The 24,940-nt window shown below is 51.7% G+C and overlaps 1 protein-coding gene across 1 annotated transcript in view; it reads left to right on the top strand.

Annotated features, from left to right (window-relative positions):
* Positions 1-8,566: 8,566 nt before the first annotated feature.
* The window catches only part of Acot11 (acyl-CoA thioesterase 11), a 53,390-nt gene continuing 37,016 nt past the window's right edge, over positions 8,567-24,940 (top strand). Inside the window, exon 1 of the mRNA XM_036177807.1 lies at positions 8,567-8,773. Within this exon, the coding sequence (XP_036033700.1) occupies positions 8,741-8,773 (33 nt within the window). The 5' untranslated portion in view covers positions 8,567-8,740. The remainder of the gene's footprint in view (positions 8,774-24,940) is intronic.

The raw sequence follows: 24,940 nt of genomic DNA, 5'->3' as shown, positions 1-24,940 counted from the left end.
TAGAGGTGTGTTTCCGTGGTGAATCTAAATCCCCTCAAGTTAACAATCAAGGCTAGCCACCACATATATCAAGGAAAGGGGAGGTAGTAACGGAATGATAAGAGGCTCATTTCATTGATCAGCAGTAACAATTCTCCATGACTGCACACTTAATTACAGAGACCCAAACTACGGGAAGCAAAACCCAATAAAACTTCAAAGAGAAACTAACAAATAGACAATTATAGTAGATTTCAATATCTCCTGTCGCTGTAATTTTATTTTATTTTATTATGTTTTTCAAGACAGGGTTTCTCTGTGTAGCTCTGGCTGTCCTGGAACCTGCTTTATAGACCAGGCTGGCTTCAAACTCATAGAGATCCACCTGCCTCTGCTTCCTGAGTGCTGGGATTAGAGGCATGTGCCACCACTACCCGGAAAAACTGACTTTTTAAGATCCCATATATAAGAAAGAAAAATATATAGGAACTATTTGTAGTTCTGTGCCTGGCTTATTTCCCTTAACATAACATCCCCAGGGCTCATCTAATATTGCAGCTAATAGATGTGATGGCTACTTTAAATTGTCAACTTGACATAATTTAGAATCATTTGGGAAGGAAGGAGGGATTGTATAGATTGGCTTATGGGCCTGTCTGTTGGAATATCACACACACACACACACACACACACACACACACTTTAGAGATAAGAGTCTATCTACATAGCCCTGGCTGTCCTGGAACTCACTGTGTAGTCCAGGCTAGCCTTGAACTCTTAGAGACCCACCTGTTTCTGCAGTTAAGGGCACAGAAGTCCTTGTAGCCACATATAAGCATTAAGGAAAACCAGGAGTGTTAAACACACAGGATCTATTCTCAATGGAGGAGATAAAATACTTGTTTTCCTGCCCAGAAGGCTGGGAGTGGAATCTGTTAGCTACCTGGTGACCCTTTTGCTCTCTGTGGAGGCAGACCTCACCCACCTTTTCCTATAGAGGCAGACCTTTCCTCATAATGATTATCCCAGATGCTTCTCTCTCTAGACCGTTACCCATCTTTAGGGGAAATGTCACAAGTACTTTATGGCCTGCTGACCTCTATGCTATAGGCCAGAGACCCCACTAGATCCTAGGCCTTTTAGCTGCAGATCCCACCCTCATGGTCACATGCACTTTGTGAAAGAGTTCCTAAGGAGTCATACTTAAGCTTTATTGTGCACCTGGAATTGGATTGATTGGACTGATTGTTGCCTGGAAACCTTTCCCCAAATTGTACTGTTTTAAATATGCTGACAATGAACTGCCTGGCATTAGACTCCCCAAAGTCTGATCTAGGTTGAAGGAATCAGTCTGGCCTGATTTCATTCTCATCTCTATGCACAGTTCGATTCCCTGTATGACACTGGCAGGGACCCCCCTCAGGTTTCAGAATCAAACTCAGGTTACCAGACTTGGTAACAAGTACCATTATCCTCAGAGCCGCCTCACCACTCCCAAAGACATACTTTAAAATCATATGTCCGTGCATATGTTTGTGTGTGGGTATGTGATACCAGGTATCCTCGGAGGCCAGAGACATCAGATCCCCCTGGGGCTGAAGTTACAGGAGGTGGGGAGCCACCTGACATGGGTGCAGGTTCTCAAAAGAGCAGTGTGTACTCTCTCCACTGAGATACCCTCCAGGTCCTTAGTGTGTGTGTGTGTGTGTGTGTGTGTGTGTGTGTGTGTGTGTGTGTATGTAGGTGTGGCTATATGAATGCCACAACATGTATGTGGAGGTTAGAGGACAAGTGGGAATTGGTTCTCTCTTCCACCATGTGGGTCCCAGGAACTGAAGTGACGTCATCAACCTTGGTGGCAGGAGTCTTTATTTCATGAAATGTCTTGTTGGCTCAGTAATACACTCCTAATTAAATTATAGAGCAGTGGTTCTCAACCTTCCTAATATTGCAACCCTTTAATACAGTTTTTCATATTGTGGTGACCACCAACCATAAAATTATTTTGTTACTGCTTCATAACTGTAATTTTGCTGCCATTATGAATCGTAATGTAAATATCTGATATGCAGGATATCTTATATGTGACTCCTGTGAAAGGGTCATTTGACCCGGTTGTGACCCACAGTTTGAGAACTGTTGCTGTGGATCAAGAAAAGCCGTAAGAGTGAGGCACGGCCCATTAGCCCAGCCTACCATTGGCAAGGTTCCAGGCCAATTCTAACCCCAACCCTGTCTCAAACAAATAAAAAAGTGAACGGTGCCCGAGGGATGACACCAAAGGTTGTCTTTTGACCTCCACGTGTGGGAGCATCCACACCCGAAATGCACCCACTCACACGTGAACCCTACCACTCCAAAACAGTGCAACCAAAGGGGTCATTTTTTTTTTTTTTTAAAGACAGTTTGAGGGCTGACGATGTGACTCAGTTGGCGGAGTGTTTGCTTGGCATACATCAAGCCCTATGTTAAATCTGCAGCACCACCTTTCCAGGCATGCCTGAAATCCTAGCACGAGCAGGTGGAGGCAGGGAGATCAGGAATTCACAACTGTCCTGGGCTCCACAGGACTGTCTTACAACAAGCAAACACGGTAACGACAGTGTGAGGGCTGGAATGAAGCTGTGTGATAGAGTGCTTGATTAGGCTATGGATTCATTGCCAGCTTCACAAAAAGAAAGCAAAGAAGATAATCTGAAGATCTATAGGCTTCCCCACTTGAGTCTGGTGTCACATTCAAAGTAAGCCATGGTTTATGGCGGCCTCATGGCCCTCTGCCAGAGCTAGAATTCCCCTTTCCTGCAAGATCTGACAGCCCCACAGGGCTCCTGGTGTCCCTGGATGTGTTTCATCTGCACTTGGGAAGTGGTCTCACATATCATTTGCTGTCACTGACACCTAGGTATCTGTGGAGCTGAGGCTGGGCTTTATGCTGCCAGCTGAGCCAGAGCTGGTGTGTGGCTGGCTGCTGCCATGACTCATGGGTGGTTACTTGCGGCTCTGGCTGTGAAGGTCTTGCTCTTAGTGTGCTCTGAGAGCATGGTCACACAAGTGACCAAGGGAAGACTTTTGTTGTCACCAGAGGTTCCCCATGGAGGGCTTCTGGGACCCAGTAGCCTCAGTAGGTGGCTCTCTGTTCACAAACACCTTTTGTCCCCAGAGTGGCTGGGACAGGACAAGTTCCCAAAGGTTGTCCTGGGGACAAGCTCCTCCAGTCCCCATCTCCCTGTAGAGGTGCACGGGACTGCAAAAGCCCCCCTCCTCCTCTGCTACTGTCTCAGGGATCACCATTGTGTCTTATCTGCTCCCTTCTGGGTTTCACAGATGAACCAGTGTCCCCAAACATAAACACCAATGAGCATTTTTCATGTGGCCCTCCAGTCCTATGTTTTCCAGTAGCATGTAATTCATACTGTGGGCACTGAATCCTCAGCTTTAGTCTATCCGGAAGACAGTTGTGTTAACAGTGGCTCTCACTGAGTGAGGAGGTCGGTGGGTGGTGTTGCCTTTGCCTAGTTTTGAACCATCTATTCTTCTGTCGTCCCCCCCCTTCTTCCCCGCCCCCCGCTGCCGCGCGCCCCATCAATAATCCTAAGGGTATCCTGGAGGTCCTGTTTAGCACCTCATCGCAGCACACAGTGCAGGACTGGGCACATGGTCAGGCGTGGTTGAATACCAGATAATACTAAGACCAGCAGGCACCACTTGAGAAGTAGCAGTCAGCTTTTGGTTCCAGTGGCGAACAGGTGCCCACTTTTCGACCTCTGCCCTGTGGCCAGGGATTGACAGCTCCTGGCTGAAGTGCCTACCGTCCCTTGAGTGGGGTCCTGTCCTCAAGATTTCCCACCGGGGGCCTGGACCTCTGGGATCCCGCTGACCTCGCGGCCCCGGGCGGCCCCACCCGTTCCAGGCAGGGGAGGGAGGGCACAGATTGGCCCAGGAACTCGCCTGGCCGCTCCCGCCTGCCTTCCCGTCTACAGCCGGCGCTTCCGCTGAGCTCCAGCCTCCCCTCGCCACCGCTGCTTTGGCACCCGGGGAGTCCCGGACTCCGCCCTGCCAACCGTGGGGTCGGAATTGTCCCAACACTTGGGTAAGACCCCCGGCGCGCACGCGTCACCCTTCCCTTTCTGGAAGGGCACATGTGTCCTTGGCTTCTCAGCTCCGTGGGTCGCCTGCCTGCACGACTCTCAGGTCCGGTCTCTGCGAGGGACTGACCTCCACTCAGGCGAAGGGTACTTAGATGCTGGCCTCGGTGAGGATGGGGGAGGGCCCCAGGCGGGCCACCAGGGACCCGAGGGCTCAAACTCTCTAGGGTGCACCCCGTGATGACTTACTTGGCATAGGGTGAGGTGAAAACTATTCTTGAGCAAAAGCCAAATCTGGGAAGTTGGGCCGGGCCCAGACCCTCAGCAGCTGGCCACGTGGGAGGTCCACGCATCAGGAGCTGGCAGAGACAAGAATCCGTGTCTCAGAACCTATCAGACAGGATGGTATTCAGGGCTGGCTAAACATTGCTTCCCAGATGAGGCTCTACCTTCTCCCCACCTCCATCAACGCTGCCTCTCCTCTCCCTGGGCTTCCCCTTTACAGGCTTTTTCTCCATAAAGCATGGGGTTTGGAGCTAGGGCCCGGGCTGGGAACTGTTACCTCGGGTTCCTCCTCTGCTGATGTCATTACTCTTGGCCCCTCCCTTCATTGATGCCCCACCCCCATCTTTATCTCAAAGCTTCCTTTAATCTGCCAGGCCACACTGCAGGGCCCAGAGGCTGGAGACCGCCAGAGGATGACAATGTTCCTGCATGCATTCATTTTAGCACATGCTTATTCAGGCATGTACTTCCAGAGTGTCCCCTTGCATGTAAGATTCCTCCATTGCTAGATGCTCATTGAACATGTACTATGTTCAAGGCTCTCACTGTGAAGGGGCAGGGTGCACTGGTGAATCTGTTCCATTTCCACTGCCAGCTTACTTGAGGTTAAAAAAAAGAGGACACCCACCTAAACCAACTAAAGAGAAAAAGCACTAGGTAGGGACACCATCTTCCTCTCATGCACAATGCCCTGGGCCCGAGCGCACAGGGAGATAACAGGGCTATGAAGTGTGTGTGAACAGGTGCATGCTTCCATGCCGACCACAGAGGTGGCGCCAAAGAGGCTTCCTGGAGATGGCTCAGCAGTGAAGAGAACTGGCTGTTCTCCAGAGGACCAGGGTTCAATTCCCAGCACACATACTACTGCTCACAACCATCAGAAAGGATGGTTCCAGGGGATCTGACATCCTCTTCTGATTTCTAAGGACATTTAGTGGTGTACAGATGTACATGCTGGCAAAACACTTGTACCTATTAGAATTAAAAAGAAAAACACAAAAACCTGGGTGAGGCCCAGCACCCTGGATGTTAAGGGGCCCTTTGGGTGGTCCTGATGCGGGCTGAAGCTTGGGCCCTTCTAGGACCTAGGGATCTGCATATGGGGCTGTGGTTTGGGTATTGAGGATGGGGACCAGAGATGAGGGAGATGTGGTCTCTGCCCTTGGGACTGAGGTGCGTTGGAAGGGGAGGTGGATGCCCATGGAAACATCTCTTAGTAACAGATGGGGCAGAACCTCTGAGGGCTCCCAGGAACCAGTTCAGACAGGACATAGCTGGGTGAGTCGCAGGAGCCTCTGTTGAAAGATCTAGTCCTCTATTGTGCACTCCTGGATTCAGTCTTGATGGAAGTCCTGTCTGTCTGAGCGAAGCCTCTCCCACTGTGTGCCGTGTGGCAGGATCAGCTGGATGGGGCTCTGGGCTTATGGTCAGGAGTGGTGATTCTGGACAACTTCCCCACAGCATGTCTTTTCAAGCTTCATTTTCCATCTCTGGGCTTCATTCCGTTTGTCCAGGTCTAAGATGGAGGCACTGGATTGAGGCTGGTGGGCCTGAGGTGGTCTCTGGAGAGAGGGGAGCCTCGGGGTGGAGGTTGTGAGTTCGGTAGCCATGCCTGTTACTTAACGTGTGGATTCAGTGAGCTGAGCTGTCCAGGGAGGTCTCTCAACACCTGTTCTGACTTCCGTGAGGGTCCGTGAGGCCTTCGGCAACAGGTTCCTGCTTTCCTGTAAGGTGACGCTCCCCATAGCCCAGGACTGCACCTGTCCTGCCCTGTCAGGCCCTCTACCACACCCTTCCTCCCAGCCTGCCTAAGCCCATTCAGCCTCTAAGACTGGCTTTAGTACCACCTCCTCCAGAAGCCACCTGGATTTCTCTAGTCCTTAGTGCTTTGTGTGTGTGTGTTGGGGGGGCAGAGTTCTTTTCCTCAATTGCTCTTCACCTTTAAAAAGGTTTTAATTGGTTTCCTTTATTATTATTGTTGAGTATGTATTGTACATGTATGATGTGTGCATGGCAGGGGGGCCCATGTTCCACACATTTGTGGAGGTCAGAGGACAACTTTGTGTAGTCAATTCCCTCCTTCCCACTCTGTGTGGCTCAGGGGATCGGATTCAGACTGCCGGGCTGGCACTGTGGGGTAGTGTCTTTGTCAGTGTCCTACTGCTATGAAGAGACACAATGGCAAAGGTGACTCTTATAAAAAAAGCATTTAACTGGGGCTTGCTTACAGATTCAGAAGCTTAGTATAGTATCATCATGGTGGGGGGCATGGAGGCACTCAGGAAGACGGTGTGCCAGAGAAGTAGAGAGTTCTACATCCAGATCCACAGGCACAGGCAGCAGATCAATACTGCCCCTGGCTTGGGCTTTTGAAACCTCAAAACCCACCCCCAATGACACACTTCCTCCCACAGGCCACACCTCCTAGTCCTTCTCAAATAGTGCCACTCCTTGATGACCAAGCATTCAAATATATGCGCCTACGTGGGTCAATCTCATTCAAACACCCACAGGCAGCAAGCACCCTTTGCATGCTGAGCCATCTCATGGTCTCACTTTATTGTTTGAGACAGGGTCTCTCAGTGAACCTGGAACTTACCCATTCTATTAGATAGGCTGGCCAGCAAGCCCCAGGGATCTTGTGTATCTCTGCCTCCCTAGTGCTGGGCTCACAGGTGCCCACCACTGCACCCAGATTTTTACATTGGTGCTAAGGAGCCAAACTCAGGTCTTCATGCTGGCAATAACAAACACAAACTGAGCCATCTCCCCAGCCTCTACCCCTATTCAGAAAATATTTACTTTTAATTAGGTGTAGGTGTGTGTGTGTCTGCATCCCGGTATGTGGACATGAATACAGATGCCTGTTGATCTCAGAGACATCTAGAGCTGGAGTTATAGATGGTTGTGAACCACCTGACATGGGTATTAGAACCAAACTTGGCTCCTCTGGAAGAGTAGCATGTGCATTTTATCAATGAGCTATTTCTCCAGTACCCAACCTCCTTTTTTTTTGTTTTTGTTTTTTTTTAAATGACAATGTCTAACTTGGTATGATAGATCAAGCTGGCATGAAACTCACCATGCAGCCTAGGCTGGTCTTGAACTCATGGCCGTCCTCCTGCTTCAGCTTCTGAAGTATTGGGATAGCAGGTATGAATTAGCACATGTGGCGTTGCCCATCTTGCTACCTTCAAGCCATAACTTCAGTTTCTCCTTTGCAGATACAGAGTGCTGAGAGATGACAGGAACTCACAAGGAAGGGTGGCTTGCCCTTGATTCCTAGAGCAGAGGCTTTGAGAGAGGCCCAGATTTGCTCAGAGTCCTGGGCGTGGTAGTGAACTCAGAGCCTTTGGCAGAAGACGTATTATCAGCTGTGTGGTGACTGACGTGGAAGCAGTGGGCAGAAGAGACTTTTCCCATCTGCTCTATACTGGCCATGGCACCTAGGGTGCATCCCTGCCCAGCCCCAGGGACCATCCTTGTGGGGTAGGGACAGGACCAAGCAGGAAGCCTGGATCACAGAGGGGTCTGGTGTTCTAGGGTTTGCCTCAGCCACTTGTTCATCCACCCCCTTTGACCTCCAAAACTTTTCTGTCCTGGCCAATGTGAGCATCAAGGCCTCTGGCTCAAACCTCTTGCAGAAGTGACAGAGGAAAAGGGGAAATCCTGGAAGGCTTTCACCTGTTGATGGCCGTGGGTGCCGACTGCTGTGTATCATGCACAGTGGACTTTGGCATGTGCCTCCTTTAGAAGAATAACCAGCTTATAAGGGAGTGGCTGTCTGTCAGGGGCTAGTGTTCTGTCTCCCAGTTCAGCAGTTGCTGGATGTGGGCAGCCTGGGCCCAGGAGCCAGTGGGCAGCACTCTGGAAGGTGAAATCCTGGCAGGTGGGTCTGGCGTCTCTCTAGGAGGCTTTGGCAGCTCCCTGGCATCCTGCCATGCTCTAGCCTGCCCTCTTGCGGATGAATGAAATCCCTGGCAAGAAAGCTGGAGCTCTGGGATCTCGGAGCCATTCTGTTAGCTAAGGGCAGGGAGTGGGGGGCTGGGATGGGGGGGGTGCTGGAGTTTGGCTGAGTGTAGAAGCATGGAGTCTGGTGGTACCAAGTAGGTGGGCACCAGTCCCCATGTGGCTGTGACCCAGCAGGCGGGTGCTAGGGAGCTTTCCGTGCTGGGGTTGGAGGGGCGCACAGAGGGCGGATTGAGGAGAGGCCGGGACATGGGGCGGAGATCTAACAGCTGGCTCCGGAGGGAGGGCCGGAGCTTGGGAGGAGGAGCCCTGAGAAGCCGGCTGCTTTGGGAGCTGCTGGCCGCCTGTGGCTCAGGTGACCAGAGGCCCTCTAGGAGCGTGCAGACCCCCCAGAGCCTGGCCACCCAGCGGGCGGAGCCGCAATGATCCAGAATGTGGGAAACCACTTGCGAAGGGTATGGAACGGTGGGTTAGGGTGGACTGGGAGCCGAATGGGCCTCGCAATGTGGGGTCCAGAAAGTAGATGCTTCCCCCTTAAGTCACGACCTGCATCTTCAGTCTCACCGTCTGCGGTCTGTTTTATAGTCCTTTCTGGAAGGAGAAATCCCAGAACTCTCAGACTTCTTAAGTTATAACTAGTAGTCTACCCAAAGAGCCCCAGAGGCAGTAGCAGTAGCCCCCCCGCCCCAGGCTAGCAGTTTGGCGCAGGGCGGAATGGAATCCTCTGTAGCAAGTTCTAGAATTCTGTTTGGTTGAGTGTGTGCCCTGTGCACATCCTGCTGCCTGCCGTGTGTGTGTGTGTGTGTGTGTGTGTGTGTGTGTGTGTGTGTGTGTGTGTATACTGTGCACAATTCCGCTGCCTTCTGAGCTCAAGGCTCTGTGTCTCCTGACTTCCCCAGCTCAGGACTCCAAGCCTGTGGGCTGACAGAATTTACCGTGTGAGCAGGCGAGAACGGGAGAGGAAGGACATGGGCATGTGAGGGAAGGCCATGTGGAAAATGTCCTATGGAGTGACCTTCGGGAGTATTTTTCCTGGAACCTCCTAACTGGGACTTTGGAGCAGAGATAGGTGCTGAGGTCCCAGGAACACCCAAGTACTCAGTGGCTCACTGGGGGCCTTTGACCTGGTGCCTGAAGAAGGACTCAGGATAGCCTGGACAGCCTGTGCTGGGCACGGTAGCTGCCAACTCAGGACATTTCAGAAGAGGCCTTTAAAAAGGGGCCCTGGGGCAAATACATGTTTCAGCGGTCTCCTCACCAGCTGCCACTCAGCTCAGCATCACCAGCCCCAGGTACCTTGCCCCTTAGTCTCTTACAGTCGCTTCCACCTGCTCTCACAGTAGACGGTGCTTCTGAAGCTGGAGTAACCGTGGCACCTGCCTGCCTGCTCAGACTTACCCAGCAGGTTACCATCTCGGTGCCATGCTTGCCTCAGTCTCTTTCCAGGTCCCACTATCCATCCCTCTGTGTATGTAGCAGCACCACACTGACTGGCTTCCTCTGCCTCAGTGGGCCGCCTAGGCTCTCTCCAGCTGCTGGGCGTTCTGTGCTTCCCTGTACCTTTCCTAGCCTGCTGTCTCTCTGGCAGTTTCCTTCTGGGCCCTCAGATTCAGCTGGGATGCTGCCTCCTCTGGAAAGCCTTCCTAGATTTTTCCATGACACCATGCACCCTTTGTGAGCCTTGCTGTCACTGGGATGGGAGCTTGGCTTGTATCTCCATCTCCATACCCCAGAGAACTTTATAAGCTACGCTTGGTATGCCCAGGCCTGGCCAGAGGCCAGGGGATACCTAGAGAATGAATATGGGCAGATAGTTTCTCAGCCAGGCCCGGGGTGGAATCTGAGCCACTGGGCCCCTTGCTTCTGTCCCCTGAGCCCAGGGTGGAGTGTCCTCATGGTCCCAATTTGCCAGACAGCATGCTGAGCACATGCACATGTTTACTTGCTTCTGTTCAGTGAGGCAGGTCCATTTTTACCATCCCTGTGAGCTAATCTTCACTGTCAGCCTGACTGGGATCAGAACCTGGGTATGTCTGTGAGAGTGTTTCTATAGAGGTTTAAGGAAGGAAGGAAGACCCACCCTGAATGTGGATGACACAATCCTATGGGCTGGGGCTCTGGACTGAATAAAAAGAGAAAAAGGAGAAGGTCTCAGGGTACCATCTCTCTCTGCTTCCTGACTGTGGACACAGTGACCACCTGCCACCATCACGTCCTTGCCTGATAGACTGTGTTTCCTCAAACTGTGAGCCAAGATGAGCCCTTCCATCCTCAAGCCCTTCTGTCAGGGGTTTGGTTATAGCAGGGAGAAAAGTAACTGGTGTTCTCCACCTTGCTGCTCTCTCCCACACTCACCCCAGATGATAAAATAACTCAGGCTCAGAGAGGTCAACAGCCTGTCTAGGGTCACAGAGGCAGGAAGTGGCAGAGCTGGGACTTTTTCTTTCTTTTCTTTTCTCTTCTCTTCCCTCCCTCCCTCCCTCACTCCTTCCTTCCTTCCTTCCTCCCCCCTCCCCCAAAGACAGGGTTTCTCTGTATAGTTTTGGTGCCTGCCCTGGATCTCACTCGGTAGACCAGGTAGGTCAGAGCTGGGATTTGAACTCAATGGTCCTGGTTCCAGGTTTAGCATTCCTCCCCTAAGCCCTGACTTAAACTCAGCTAGCATCTGGCCTCTGGCTATGGAGCGGGGTGTTGAGTGTGGAAATTGGGCCACAGGGCCACAGGAACCTCACATTAGTTAAAAATGACATTGATCACCACCTTTGAACTTGTGCCTGGTTGGCAGACCTTAAATTTCTGTGGCCTCTTCTTAATTTCCTTTGCTCCTATGGAAAAAAGGAGAATTTGGGGACACTTTCTTTTTTCTTAGTACTGAGCTGTTTTTATTTTTATATGTGAGACAGGGTCTCATGTAACCCAGGCTGGCCTCAAATTTGGTGAAGATTGTTGCCAAAGATGACCTTGAACTTCTGATCCTCGGTTGTAGCCTGGTCCAGGTCAGCTCCCAGCAGGGCTTAGGACTGTTTGGACTCCACAACTGGTGATGGGTTATTGGTCCTATTCTCCTGAGACTCCTTGCCCAGTTGCTGCTAACGGCAAGCTGACCAGAACCAGCAGTGGGCATCTGTGCTCTGCTCAGTGTGCTGCTGCAGACCTCCATAGGACCCACTAATTCCTGTGAACCCCAGGACAAAAGCAGTGGCGTCTCCAACCTTCATCTGCCCCCAGCCTCATTAGGGGTCTAGATCAGAATACATTGAGGTTTGGGAAACAGCCCCCAGGTTGGAATCTTGTCTTTCTCCCTCCCCCTAATTCTTCTTCCTCTTCTTTTTTGTTTTGTTTTATTTTGAGATAGTTTCACTATGTAGCTCAGGATGGCCTCCTATTCCCGATCCTCCTGCGTCAGCTTCCTGAGTAATGGGATTACAAGTGTGTGCCATCGTGGTAGGCTTGGGCTAGAATCTCATTTTCAGGTCTGGGAAGTTGGTTCAGTCGGTAAGAACACTTGTGCAAACAAGAGGATATGAGTTCGAATCCTGAGTTTGCATCTATGCAAAAAGCTTGGCGCAGCTGTGCAAGCCTGTATTCCCAGCCTTGAAGGGTGGAAACAGGTAGATCCTGGGAACTGACTGAGATTCTAGCCTAGCTAAAGTGGTCAGCTTCTAGTTCAGTGAGAGATCCCACCTCAAAGCAATAATATGGAGAAGATAGGACACTTGAGGTCTTCTTCTGACCTCACACCACATGTGCACTGGCATACATACCTGCATATTCACATGTATGCGCCACATACACACAAAACACTGACATGCGAACATGCACACAGAGGGGAAAAATCTCATGTTCACCCTATTACTCACTGTGTGACTTTGGGCCAGGTGTTGGTCCCTGAGTCCCTGAGTGCTGGGTGATTCTAGACATCCCCCAGCCTTGGGTCTGAATGGTTGAGAAGTTGAAATATAACTCTGATGGTGGTCCTCACTATGTGGCAGGAGAGGGGAGACCTAGAGACAGAAAGTGATAATGCCCATCATACAGCAGAAGCTCAAAATGGCTGAATGTGTGGATGAGTGACCTCAGGGGCTGAAGGGGTTGTGGTGGTCCTAGAAGGCTCTCTGGAGGAGAATTGAGACTCAACAGCTTGTTCAGAAGCTTCATATGAAACCCAGACTCAGCCACGGGCAGACATCCAAAGTGTTCTCAATCTGTCTGGATGATTTGTTTTTATCCTTCAAAACACAGCTCAGCCATCATTTCTTTGACTCCCTACCCCGTCTGTCCCCAGAGTTGACGATGCCCCCTTACAATGTCACACCCAGTTCGCTCATTCCCTACATGGGTATGGCAGGTGCCAGAGTAGGCTGTGACATGTGACGGCACAGACCCCAGCTGTTGAACTATCCGAGGCTGTGAAGGCAGACAAACCATGACAGTAGACACCTGCTATAAATGCTGTGAAAGACAGTAATAATGAGTGTCATGTAAGTATCACCCATGTCTCAGCATGCATGAACTCCGTCCTTATAACACCCTAAATCAAAGATGAGTTGGAGACAGAGAGGTCAAGTCACCTTCCTGAGGTCACACAATCATCAAGTGAACAGCTTTAAACTCAGGCTATCTAGAGAGCAAGGACTGTGAGGATGGGGGCGGATCCTGAGTAGATGACACCTGAGCAGGGGGTCTTGGAAGCTGAGGAGATGGGTCTCAGGGAGGCTCATTTGGGCTTTAAGGCAGGGGAGTGCCAGGCATCCGAGCTGCTGAATGGAGCTTTAGTGGTTTTGAGTGGCCTGAGCCTGGGAGGAGCAGCTCCCGGCTGGCTGAGGTTGGAGGTTCTGCAGTTGGCCTTTGAGTCTGGGCTGGAGTCTGGAGCATTGTGGGTGTTGTCTGTGAGCTTTCTGGGGGTTCTCTGGTCTTTGGTTTAGGTTACTTTTGAATTAATTTATCTTTGAAACAGGGTCTCACTACGTAGTCCTGGCTGGCCTTGAGCTCACAGAACTCTGCCCGCCTCTGCCTCCCCAGTGCAGGGATTAAAAGTGTACACCTCCATCCCTGGTGCTTTTTGGCTTAGTATCTGATTTTCTTTGACTGGCCAGCTCCAAATGGTCCCAGTTACCTTCCTATCCCCCCTGCTCCTCACAGCAGGGAGTTGGGTTAGGACCAACCAGGAACCCATGAGGCACTAAAGCAGGTGCTTGGGCTTGGGAAGTTGCAAGCCTGGGGCTCCTTCTTCATCTTCAGTTTGACTCTGGAGGCACCTGCACCTCCAGTGAGTGGCCTTGCTGTCATCCCTTGTGAAGCCTCCTCTGCTCATCCTTGTACACTGACGGGGTAGGCTGGGGGACCCAGGCTGTCTGAGCTGATACACATGTCAGAGTCTGGGGTCACTGTACCACCACTCCTTACCTGTGCCTAGTGTGGTAGTGCAGCTACATAGTCCTCCTAGAGCCTTGGGCGAGCTGGCCACTACTTTGCTGGAGAGTGGAAGGGTCCAGGGACGCCAGCTCCCTTTGCGTAGGCCACACTCCTCGTCTGGAAGCCCCATCCACATCTGCAGGCATCATAAGAACCTCTGTCAGAACTTGCAGGCACTTGCAAGTCACTGGCCCTGTTAAGTAATCACTCCTGTTTCTCATCTGTCTGTGGGTTTCTGCCGTGGTTCAGTGGTGGGGCTTGTTGGTGAGGTGAGATGGTAAAATGATGGTTTCTGCTGAGGCCCTGCTAAATGTCAGGCGTATTTAAATCCCTAACCGCTTTACCTGACTGCTGGTTTTCAACTGGCTTTACAGATGAGAAAGTCAAGGCCTTGTCTTTACATCACTTTGAACTAGTTAGAGAATTAAACCATCTTGTCCAGGGGCTGGAGAGGTGGCTCAGTGGTTAAGAGCACTTGTTGCTCTTCCAGAGGATCCAGGTTCTATTCCCAGCACCCGCATGATGGTTAAAACGATCTGTAACTCCAGTTCCAGGGGATCCAATGCCCTCTTCTGGCTCCATGAGAACCAGGCACAGCTGAGGGCCCAGACATACATGCAGGCAAAGTACCATGCACATAACATAAAAACAAATGCATGAAAAATGAAAGTCTTGTCTGACCCCAGGCTCCAGCTGGGCAAGGCCCTGGGTGCTATGGTGTCTCACCTTGTCCTAGGCTGACCTGGCTGAGCTGACAGCCTGGCATCTTTGCCTTAGGCCTGCTCTGTCCTGTGCTCCAGGACAGATGGTGCAGCCAGCTGGGTTCTCCGCCAGTCCCTTGGCCACAGGCCTGTGTGTGTGTCCCGCCATTCCAGGAGTAGCTTCCTTGCAGGACATTAGAGTCATGGCAATAGGACCAGAGTACTTTTCGGACATAGGAATGAGCCAGACCAGACCTGTCTTCCAGTGTGCCCAGGCTGGTAGGACAACTGAGGTGGCCATAAACCAATAAAGACAGCACAATATAGCTAGACTATGGCAGAGGAAGATTGAGGTGTTCCTTGTCGCTCAAGAGGGATCCAGACAGGCTTCCTGGAGTAGGTGACAGTTAGCTCAGCCTGTAAACTTCTCTATGGGGGCAAGCAGGGTTCAGCAGAGGCCCCTGTATGGAGAACCAGGAAAGAGGCTGTCCCCCAAGGAAAGGCTTTCTGTCCCCCTTGGCTGCATGATATACATATATATCTTTTCAAGAGCTTCCTCAGCAGCCATAACCACCCTCAGTGGGTGATAGTAATGTTACTTGAGGCAGCTCAGTGGGCAGAGCCAGCTCTGGGACTGAGAAAAGCAAGATCTTGGCTCCATATTCATGCCTTAGACATGTCCTGTGGACAACCCAGCTTCAACTTCCTTTCCCATGCTGGAGGGAAACCTGTCCCTGGCAGGATTTGCTGAGAGTAAGTGACATCATGTGTGCAGAACCTCAGGAGGAAGCCTGTAAGAGGGCTGCCTCATTGTAGGAATGGATATGTGCAGTTAATACTGGCTTGCTCTGGGGCATCTCTCTCTCCCCTTCCTCCTTCCCTGTTAGGGTATTTCAGACACCTTGGCCTTAAAATGTGTGGTTGAGGCTGTCCTTGAACTCCTGATCATCCTGTCTCTACCTCCCAAGAGCTGGGTCATTGGTTTGTGTGTTTGCTGGGCTTCTCAGGATGTTTCTTACCACACCATGTGTACATTACTTCACGGTTTAGAAAGTGCTATGTGAACCTTACCTTGGCCCTTCAGAGGCCCAGGGAACCAGCCCCAAACCAGGGCCCCTTTGTTCCACCTGCTCACTGTGGGCCTGATTCTCACGTCTCTCCACTCCTTGTCCTATCTGTGACTTGAGAACAGGCTGTGATCTTCTCTGGGGTGCGGCCTGCCTGGGTCAGAGAGCTGAAAGGGGCGTTGCCTATGGACCTCCATAAGGCAACCCTGGTTTCCCAAAGCCAGGTAGGTCATCTCCTTCAGATCCCTTAGGAGGCCTGAAGAGACCAGATCAGCAGCATCTTGTTCTTCCTCAGATTACAGTCCAGTGAGTGAGTGAGTGTGTATGTGTGTGTGTGTGTGTGTGTGTGTGTGTAGATGAGTGATTCTGACTGGTTCTTTTCTTTGTGTTCATGTGTACTGTGCACACATGTGTTCAAGACTCACTGGTGGAGGCTGGAGGAGGACATCAAGTGTTGCTCTATCCCTCTTCTTATTCCCTTGAGACAGGTCTCTCATTGAACCTTGAGTTAGGCTGGCATCCAGAAAGCCGTAACAAACTTCCTGTAACACACACACACAGACACACACATACACACACACACACAGACACACATGCACCACACCACATACATCACACACCCACGGATGCACACACACAGAGACACACACAGACACACACATACACACACAAGCACACGCACATGCACACCATCCCTGGGCTTACAGGCTCACATGGCCATGGCCATGGCTGATGTTTTTCGTAGGTAGCAGGGATTTAAACTCATGTCCTCATGACTGAACAGCAAGTGCTCTTATCCATGGAGCTACCTCCCAGCCCTCTTGCTGGTCTCCTGCTAGCTCTCCCCCAGCCTCAGTGTCCTGACTATAACCGGGAATGTGGAGTCCCGCTGGTCCCTGTAACGGAACACATTCCATGGAGCAGACTCATTTTAAGAGAGCAAGTGGCAGGTCTGGGGAGATGGTTCAATGGGTAAGGGCACTTGCTGCCAAGCTCTGTGACCTGAGTCCAGTCCCTGAGATCCACACGGCAGAAGCGGGAGCGTTAAGAACCGACTCATACAAGTTGTTTTCTGACCTTCACACTTGCACGCTGCACACCCCTCCCCCACCGCTGCACACAAAGAACTAAATGAAATGTCATAAAATTTTTTTCAGAAGAGAGCCCAAGTGGGGAGCCAAAGGTTTAATGACTGTGGGGCAAGGGGAGGAGGGGCTGTCTTTAAAGGGAGCCAGATGTGGGGGGGAAAGCCCAGGGTGTTCCCCAACCCCTTTCAGCCTCTCCCTAGGACTGAGGCCCTCTGAGTCAGCCTAGTTCAGCCCTCCTCTTGCTTTGAAGATAAAAGTAAAGCTTCCAGGTAGCAGTGTTGAGTGAGGCGTGTCTCACTCGAGTGGATTTTGAGCCTGCTGCACTGGCCCCTTTGGATGGACAGTAACATGGTAGTGAGGTGTCTTTACCTGGAAGGATCCCCAAACCCAGGAGGGCCCCACTGGTCATACCGGCTCTGGCTGGGATCCAAAAGGCAACTGTGGAGAGTCTGCAGTGCTGTGCACTGGTGACCTGCTCCCTAGGGGTCCTGCCAACCCTCTGCTGGCTTTCCTCTGTCCTTTACTGGTCAGTCATGGTGCAGAGAGGTCCGCTCTCCTGTCCACACTTCCTTTCCCTCATCTGTTCAATTTGGGTCCCTGTTTCTGAGTAGAGTTGGAAGTGAAGTTACCCGAGGGCTCAGCCTGGCACACAGTAGGCTCACACCGAACAGTAGATTTCTAAAAAGGACCTTTGAGCTGGTGCCTAAGTACTTCTTAGATACTAGGTGCCTATCCGGTGGGCAGCTCCCTGGCTTTGGGGGACCTCTCCATCTGCTGTACCCCTTAGCAGAGGAACAAGCTCCAGTATTCCCCAGCCTCCATATAAGGTCACCTGCCAACTACTACTCAGGTGGTAACAGTTTCCACTTGACTGCCTCTCAACCTGTTTCTAAGTCACTCTGCCTGGAAGCCTTCCCTGCATCTCTCTCCCCTCCTTTCCCATCTTCCCTCACTCTGCTCAGTATGCCCTGGAGCCTGCCTGGGGCTCCCCCTGCACCAGGTTGATAGTTCCCTGGGTCTTTTCATGTGTGTGTTCCTGTCTACATCCTCCCCCGGGGACTGTGTCTGCTGTTGTTACCACGGCTGCTGTACAAACCACACTGGAACTCCGTGGCTTAGCAAACCCACCAGTGTGGGCTGCATTGTGATTTGTGGGTTGGAAGCTTGGACAAGGCTGGGCAGAGTTCCACAGAGCAATTCCTCTGCCCCGTGGGGCCCAGGTGGAAGTTACTAGGTAGTATCTAGCTGGTGGGTGAGCTCACTGGGGGTCTGGAATAGCTCCACTAGCATCGTGGTGGGCATGGTTGCAGGGTTGGGCTTAGCTGGAATGTCATTCAGAGCACCCACATGTGGATTCTTTGCTGTGACAGTCTCAGGAGTCAGATTTCTTACCTGGCAGCGAGGTACCCCATTGTAGTAACAGTTTCAGGAGGCCTAGGCTTCCCATGACCTAGCCTTGGAGGTATTGGTTGAAATGTCTCCGAAGGTGACTTCGACCCAGGGGAGACCATTAGACCCCACCTCCTCTTAAGTCCTCATACCCTTTAACCTACTACAGGTGTAGGGTCCTGGGACTCTCAGATGCCCGTATGTGCTGGTTGTTGTTGTTGTTATTATTATTATTATTATTATTATTATTATTATTATTATTAGCTTGCTTGTTTTTGTTTGTGTCTCCCCTTTTCAACCTTGGGGTGCAAACCAGAACTTTGATACATTCAGTGAGTGTTTAGTAATATCTGGAAAATTCTTTTTTAGTTTTTTGTGTGTGTGTGTGTGTGCGCGCGCGCGCGCGCTCGCGCGCACGCGCGCGCCTGCTTGTATGTCTGTGTGAGGGTGTTGGATCCTGGGGTTACAGACAGTTGTGAGCTGCCCTGTGGGTGCTGGGAATTGAATCCAGGTCCACTGCAAGAGCAGTCTTAACTCTTAACCCCTGAGCCACCTCTCCAGCCCCTATGGAAAATTCTTGATCCCTTTCCTTTTTTTTTTGTTTTTGTTTTTTGAGACAGGGTTTCTCTGTAGCTTTTGGAGGCTGTCCTGGAACTCGCTTTGTAGACCAGGCTGGCCTCGAACTCACAGAGATCCGCCTGCCTCTGCCACCGCCCAGCTCCTTGCTCATCTCTTGTCTGAGCTTCCCCAACTCAGTCCCTATAGCTTCTCCCTCACTTCAAGCCCCGCCCTCCTTATCTCTGACACTAAGCATGGCTCTCTTAGTCAGCAGTACCACAGCTAGCTGGATCTCTGAAGTATGATCGGGGCCAACAACACTCTGGACAGCCCTGCCCAGGTACCGTTCCTTCCTGTAGGCAGTGGTGAGAACCCTCCTCATTCTGAGGGTCTCTCTCTCTCTCTCTCTCTCTCTCTCTCTCTCTCTCTCTCTCTCTCTCTCACGCGCGCACACACGCACACGCACGCACACATGCACACACACGCCTGCACACACACACATACACACACACACACACACACACACACACACACACACACACACACACGCCCCTTCCCGGAAAGATCTGAAAGGAAGGTCTCATCTCCTTCCACTTGCAGACTCCGGCTCTTTGAGTCAAACTTGCACTCTGGGGATCTGCCCAGCCTCGGGCCGCGTGGACCAGGCTGCCCTCCTGGCTTCTCACCCACCTCCCTCTGACGTTACAACTGTCCTCTTGGGGCTTTGCATCCTCCCTTCTTTAGAAACCCCCTCCATGCCTTTCATAATTGCTCCTTCTCATTCAGTCGTGAGTGTGGCCAGACCTCAGCAGGAGCCCTCCCCCATTACTGCCCTCCAACTGGAAAATGACTTTCTCCCTTCATCATGTCCCTGTCTTTTCTTTTCTTTCTTTCTCTTTTCTTATTCAGACAGGGTTTCATGTAGCTTAGGCTGACCTTTAGCTTTGTAGCTGGAACTGACCTTGAACCTCTGGTCCTCCTGCCCCCATCTTCCAAGTCCTGGGATAATATCATGACTGTTTTATGCAGTGCTGGGGATCAAACCCAGGGCTTCCTGAATACTAGGCAAGCACTCTCCCCACTGAGCCACACCCTGGCTCTGTGTTTTCTTTTCTTCTTCCCCTTCTCCTTCTCCTCCTTCTCCTCCTTCTCTTTCTTCTCCTCCTCCTCCTCCTTCTTCTTTTTTATTTTTGTTTTTTTGAGACAGAGTTTCGTGGTGTAATTTTGGTGCTTGTCCTGGAACTCACTCTTTTTTTTTTAAAATTAATTTATTTATTATTATGGATACAGTGTTCTGTCTGCACACCAGATTTATTTATTTATTATATATAAAATGTTCTGCCTGCATATATTCCTACACACCAGAAGAGGGCACGAGATCCCATTGTAGATGGTTGTGAGCCACCATGTGGGTGCTGGGAATTGAACTCAGGACTTCTGGAATAGCACCCAGTGCTCTTAACCTCTGAGCCATCTCTCCAGCCCCTGGAACTCACTTTTGTAGCCCAGGCTAGCCTCGACTCACAGAGATCCACCTGTCTCCGTCTACTGAGGGCTGGGATTAAAGGCGTGCGCCACCGCCACCACCACTCACCATGAATGGGAGTCTTAACAGAGATAAACAACATTGATCCATAGAGTTGGTTTCTTTCGAACTGTCCACCTGGAGTGCTCTTGACCTGGAATCTTCCAGGCCTGGGTTTTTAGCCAGCCCTCAGATGCTCACCTAGAGGCCTGAGCCTAGACCACTCATAGCTGGGTGCCATCTCTGTTCTCCTTCCAGCCTGTCCTATCTGAGGGCTAGCCTCACTTCTGGTTTCCTGCTCACAGGGCTGGGCCTCAAGCAAAAGCCCAGCCTGGGCCTGCCGCCTCCACACTGCGTCACTCCTTCCTCTCTCCTCTCCTCTCCTCTCCTCTCTCCCACCCTGCTGGGGCGGGAAGCCTCAGCCACCACAGGGCCATGCTTTGGTTAGCAGCAGGAGTTTACCACAGTTGAGTTTGTGGACAGATGAAATCATGAGGCTGTTTTCACATAAACAGCTATTATCTAGAACCAGGCCTGCACATAACCTGCGTAGAACAAGGGGACGGTCAGAAGCACTGAAGGGCAGGCCGATGAAGCCAGCGTTCCCAGGTTCCCTGCTTGCCTTTTTTGTCTGTCAATGACCAGGCCCATCTTTGTTCCGGCCATTTGATGCAGTGCTGCGTGGAGAAGGAGCAGGGGGCTCCATGGGAAACACCTCTAGACTGATCTTCATGCTGGGCGCTGGTGATGTTTTGGCCCTGTACAAGTGCAATACTGAAGATTGTTTGTTGGTGGCCCAGGAGGCTTCTCCCGGTGCCTGGCCCGCCTTGTTCCCACCGACCCCCAGCTGCTTCCTAGTAATCCCAGACTTTGATTTCAGGAGTCTGTTTCCCGCCCGAGGGTCTGGAGTCTTCCTAGAACTGGGTGGCATGGCTTTCTGGCAGTCATCAAGTGTGGGATGCCTGCGAGGACCACAGACTCTGTCCTGTCCAGCCTGGATTCTCAGTTGAGATGAGGCCCTCTGGTAGACAGGCTTTGTGTTCAGTTGGTAGGGCCTGGAGGAAAAGTGGATGTTATAGTCCCAGGTCCCAGCTGCCTTCGAAGCATTCTGTACACAGGCCACTTGGCCATTCTCAGCAGATGTCTTGCCCGTGTGACCTGTGGGCCTAGGCTCCCCCCCCCTTTTTTAAATTATTATTATATTTGTGTTTTAATTTTACACATCAGCCATGGGTTCCCCTGTCCTCCCCCCTCCTGCCCTCACCCCCACCTTCCCCCCATCCCCTCCCCTCCATTCCCATCTCCTCCAGGGCCAAGACTCCCCTGGGGATTCATTTAAACCTGGTGGATTCAGTACAGACAGGTCCAGTCCCCTCCTTCCAGGCTGAGCAAAGTGTCCCTGTGTAAGCCCAAGGTTCCAAACAGCCAGCTCATGCACTAAGGACATGTCCCGGTCCCACAGCCTGGATGCCTCCCAAACAGTTCAAGCTATTCAATTGTCTCACTTATCCAGAGGGCCTGATCCAGCTGGGGGCTCCACAGCCTTTGGTTCATAATTCATGTGCTTCCATTCGTTTGGCTATTTGTCCCTGTGCTTTTCCAATCTTGGTCTCAACAATTCACGCTCTTACAGTCCCTCCTCTTTCTCGACAATTGGACTCCTGGAGCTCCACCTGGGGCCTGGCTGAGGATCTCTGCATCCACTTCCATCAGTTATTGGATGAGAGTTCCAGCACGACTGTTAGGGTGTAGGGTGAAGAATGGATAAAGAAAATATGGAGTACTACTCAGCAGAGAAAACAATGACATCATGAGGTTTGCAGGCAAATGGATGGATCTAGAAAAAAATCATCCTGAGCGAGGTAACCCAGACTCAGAAGGACAAACATGGTATGTACTCACTCATAGGAGGATACTAGATGTAAAACAAAGATGACTAGACTGCTACATAACTCCAGGGACCCTAGGAAAGACCCAGGGATCACCCAATGACAGAGAAATGGATGAGATCTATATGAACAACCTGGACGACAGTGGGAGTAATGAAGGGCAAGGTTTGAGGGAAAGAAAGCTTAGGGGAGCAGGAGATCCCAGCTGGATCAAGAACAGAAAGGGAGAACAAGGAATAACAGACCATGACAAATGAAGACCACATGAGACCAGGAATAGGCAGAGTGCTCGAGAGGTCCCCAGAAATCCACAATGATACATCCTCTGTAGACTGCTGGCAATGGTCGAGAGAAAGCCTGATCTGACCTAGTCTGGTGATCAGAGGGCCTAGGCTTTTTAACGACACAGAGCACTGCAGTTTGGGACACTTCCCGTGGTTCTGGTCTAGGCATTTCAACTCCTTCCTGTGATACTAATATTTCCATCTTTTTTTAAAAAAATTTTTTAAAAGATTTATTTATTTATTAAGTTTACAGGGTTCTGCCTGCATGTATTCCTGCAGGCCAGAAGAGGGCGCCAGATCTCATTACAGATGGTTGTGAGCCGCCCTGTGGTTGCTGGGAATTGAACTCAGGACCTCTGGAGGAGCAGTCGGTGCTCTTAACCGCTGAGCCATCGCTCCAGCCCTGATTTTTCCATCTTTTAGATGTGGACAGCGAGGTTGAGAGTGGCTTAAGTTGCGTCTCAGTGTTCTCCAGCGAACAAGAGGCAGGGCCACATCCAGAGTACCAAGACTTGGCTGGGCTCTGCCGCAGCCCTCCTGCCAGTCACCCCCAAACCTCTTTCTGTCTTTCTCCTCTTTCTACCCCTCTGCTTTCCTTCAGCAAGCTTTTCTTGTGGCTCAGGTTCCTCTCACACAGTGTGGGGAATCTGTGGGGCCAGGCCAGGTCCAGACTGTTTTGTAGCCCACCCACTCCCCTGAGCTAGGGCCTGGGAGAAGCACCTGGGCTGTAGGGGCGAGGCCCTGCCAAGTTGTGCCATCTCTGCTCCAGCTTCTGCCAGGGGCTGCCTGGCCCTGCTTGGCATCTCCTCCCTGCAGAGAGGCCTCTTCTGAGGCCTGCCCCACCCCCTGTGCTGAGTGACAGGGTGCATGCAACCGGCAAACCACCACCCCTGCATCCACCACTCTGCAATGCTTCTTGGGAATGGCTTCTTGAACACCGAGGAGAACTAAGTTGGGTTGAGCTAGAGGAGGCTGGACAAGGGGTCGGGGTGGAGAGCACAAAGGGGCAGGAGAGGTTGAGGAGGCCTGAGGGGTGGTGAGGGGGCCACACTTGCTGGGGGGAGGCCTGGGCACCATCCCTTAGCAGAGTAGAGGCTGTAGGGCTGAGAGAGCAGCTGGAGGGGCCCAGCCAGGGTGCCCGTTTCCTGGGGCAGGAAGTCTTAGCTGCTGCCCAGAATCTGAGAAGCTGTGGGCAGCTCAGGCCCAGGAATGTGTGGAGTGGAGATCAGGAGAGGCCTCTTTCCTGTCTGCTCCCCTCTTCTGGCTGTTTTGTTGCCCCCCCCCCCCCCAGCCTGTTTCCCTCCCCTCTGACATCTCTCTTTGCTTTTCCTCCTCTCCCAGGATCTTTTCTTTTCTCTCTCTGATTGTTCACCCCCCCCACCCCCGTAACTGTTTTCTCTGTTTCTGCCTCTTCCCTCTTGTTCTCTTTTCCTCTCCAGAAGCAATTGTGATATCTGTGGCTGCTATGCCCAGCTCCAGGGGAAATGAGGTGGTTTGCAGGATGGCAGGGCCTGGGCCCATTGCCTGGCTTCCCGTTGCCATGGTAACCCAGAGGCAGGGACAATCTGCATTCCTGGCTGTGTGGTGGGGAGGGTGTGAGGGGTTCTGATGGGGGAGAAGCCAGGTCTTTCCTTCTCAGTCCCCTGAATGGCCCCCTCAGTGCCAGAGCTCCCCACGGAGGGACTGCTGGGTGTCAGTGAGGTTTTGGGCCAGGCGTGGTCAGAGTGGTTCTTGGGGCACACAGTGGGGTCAGTTTATATTTAGGTCAGACCGCTTGTCAAAACAGTCTAGTCTCTTTCTAGGCCTTCTGGGGGTGGGGGTGGGGGTGGGCAGTGGCCTGAGGCAGGAGGCCCATCAGGAGGTGTGGAAGAAGAGGATGGGGGATGGAGGGACTGGATAGTAGACCGGGTTACAGACAGCCATAGGAGGGGGTGAGGTGGGTCTGTCTAGCCGAAGTGAGGTGCCCTCCCTGGTGGTGGGCCGGTGGACAGTGTTTCAGAAAGTGTTTTGATCCGGGTCCTGATGCCAACACTGTCTCTGCAGAAGGACAGGAGGGGACATGAGGAGGAGTCTCTGGAAACCCAGATGTGGGTGTGGGTGCTGGCCTGGCCTGCCTGTTCTAGTATCAGTGCCCAGACACAGAAATGACTATCCTGTCTGCTAGACTGGAGTTAGTACAGCAAAGCGGCCAAGCAGCCTTGGACTTGAAGCTGCACAAGTATGGACCCAAGTCCCAATTCTATCCTTATCAGCTGTGTGATCTTCTGCGGTTATGTGCCAGTTGCTTATTCTTCTTGAGCCTCTGTTTTCCCATCTGTAAAATGGGAATGGGACACCCAGCTATTAGGGCTGTGTGGAGATTAAAAGAGTAAATACTGCGGGGCCTGGTGGATGGAAGTCTGTAACAGCAGCACATAGGAAGCACTTGCTGGTTTAGGACCAGCCTGGGCTACAGAACGAGATTCTCATCCCCGCAAAAAAAAAAAAAAAAAAAAAAAAAGTCCTTAAAGGAGGGTAATTGTTCTCCATCTCACCCGCGCCTCACCATCTCACCTACCCCTTCAGTGTGATGGACTGAGGAAGCTGTGTTCAGAGGGTGAGATCTTGCTCACATCCCACGGGCTCTAAGTTCTGGTACATTGGAGACACAGTGCTGAAACAATACAGAGGAGCTGGGGTGGAGACGCTGTCTGGGGAAGGCTGAAC

The sequence above is a fragment of the Onychomys torridus genome, chromosome 2 (genome assembly GCF_903995425.1).
Source record: "Onychomys torridus chromosome 2, mOncTor1.1, whole genome shotgun sequence".
Taxonomy (NCBI): Eukaryota; Metazoa; Chordata; class Mammalia; order Rodentia; family Cricetidae; genus Onychomys; species Onychomys torridus.
Note: the sequence above shows the minus strand (reverse complement) of the source record. Positions and strands in the feature narration are given on the sequence as shown.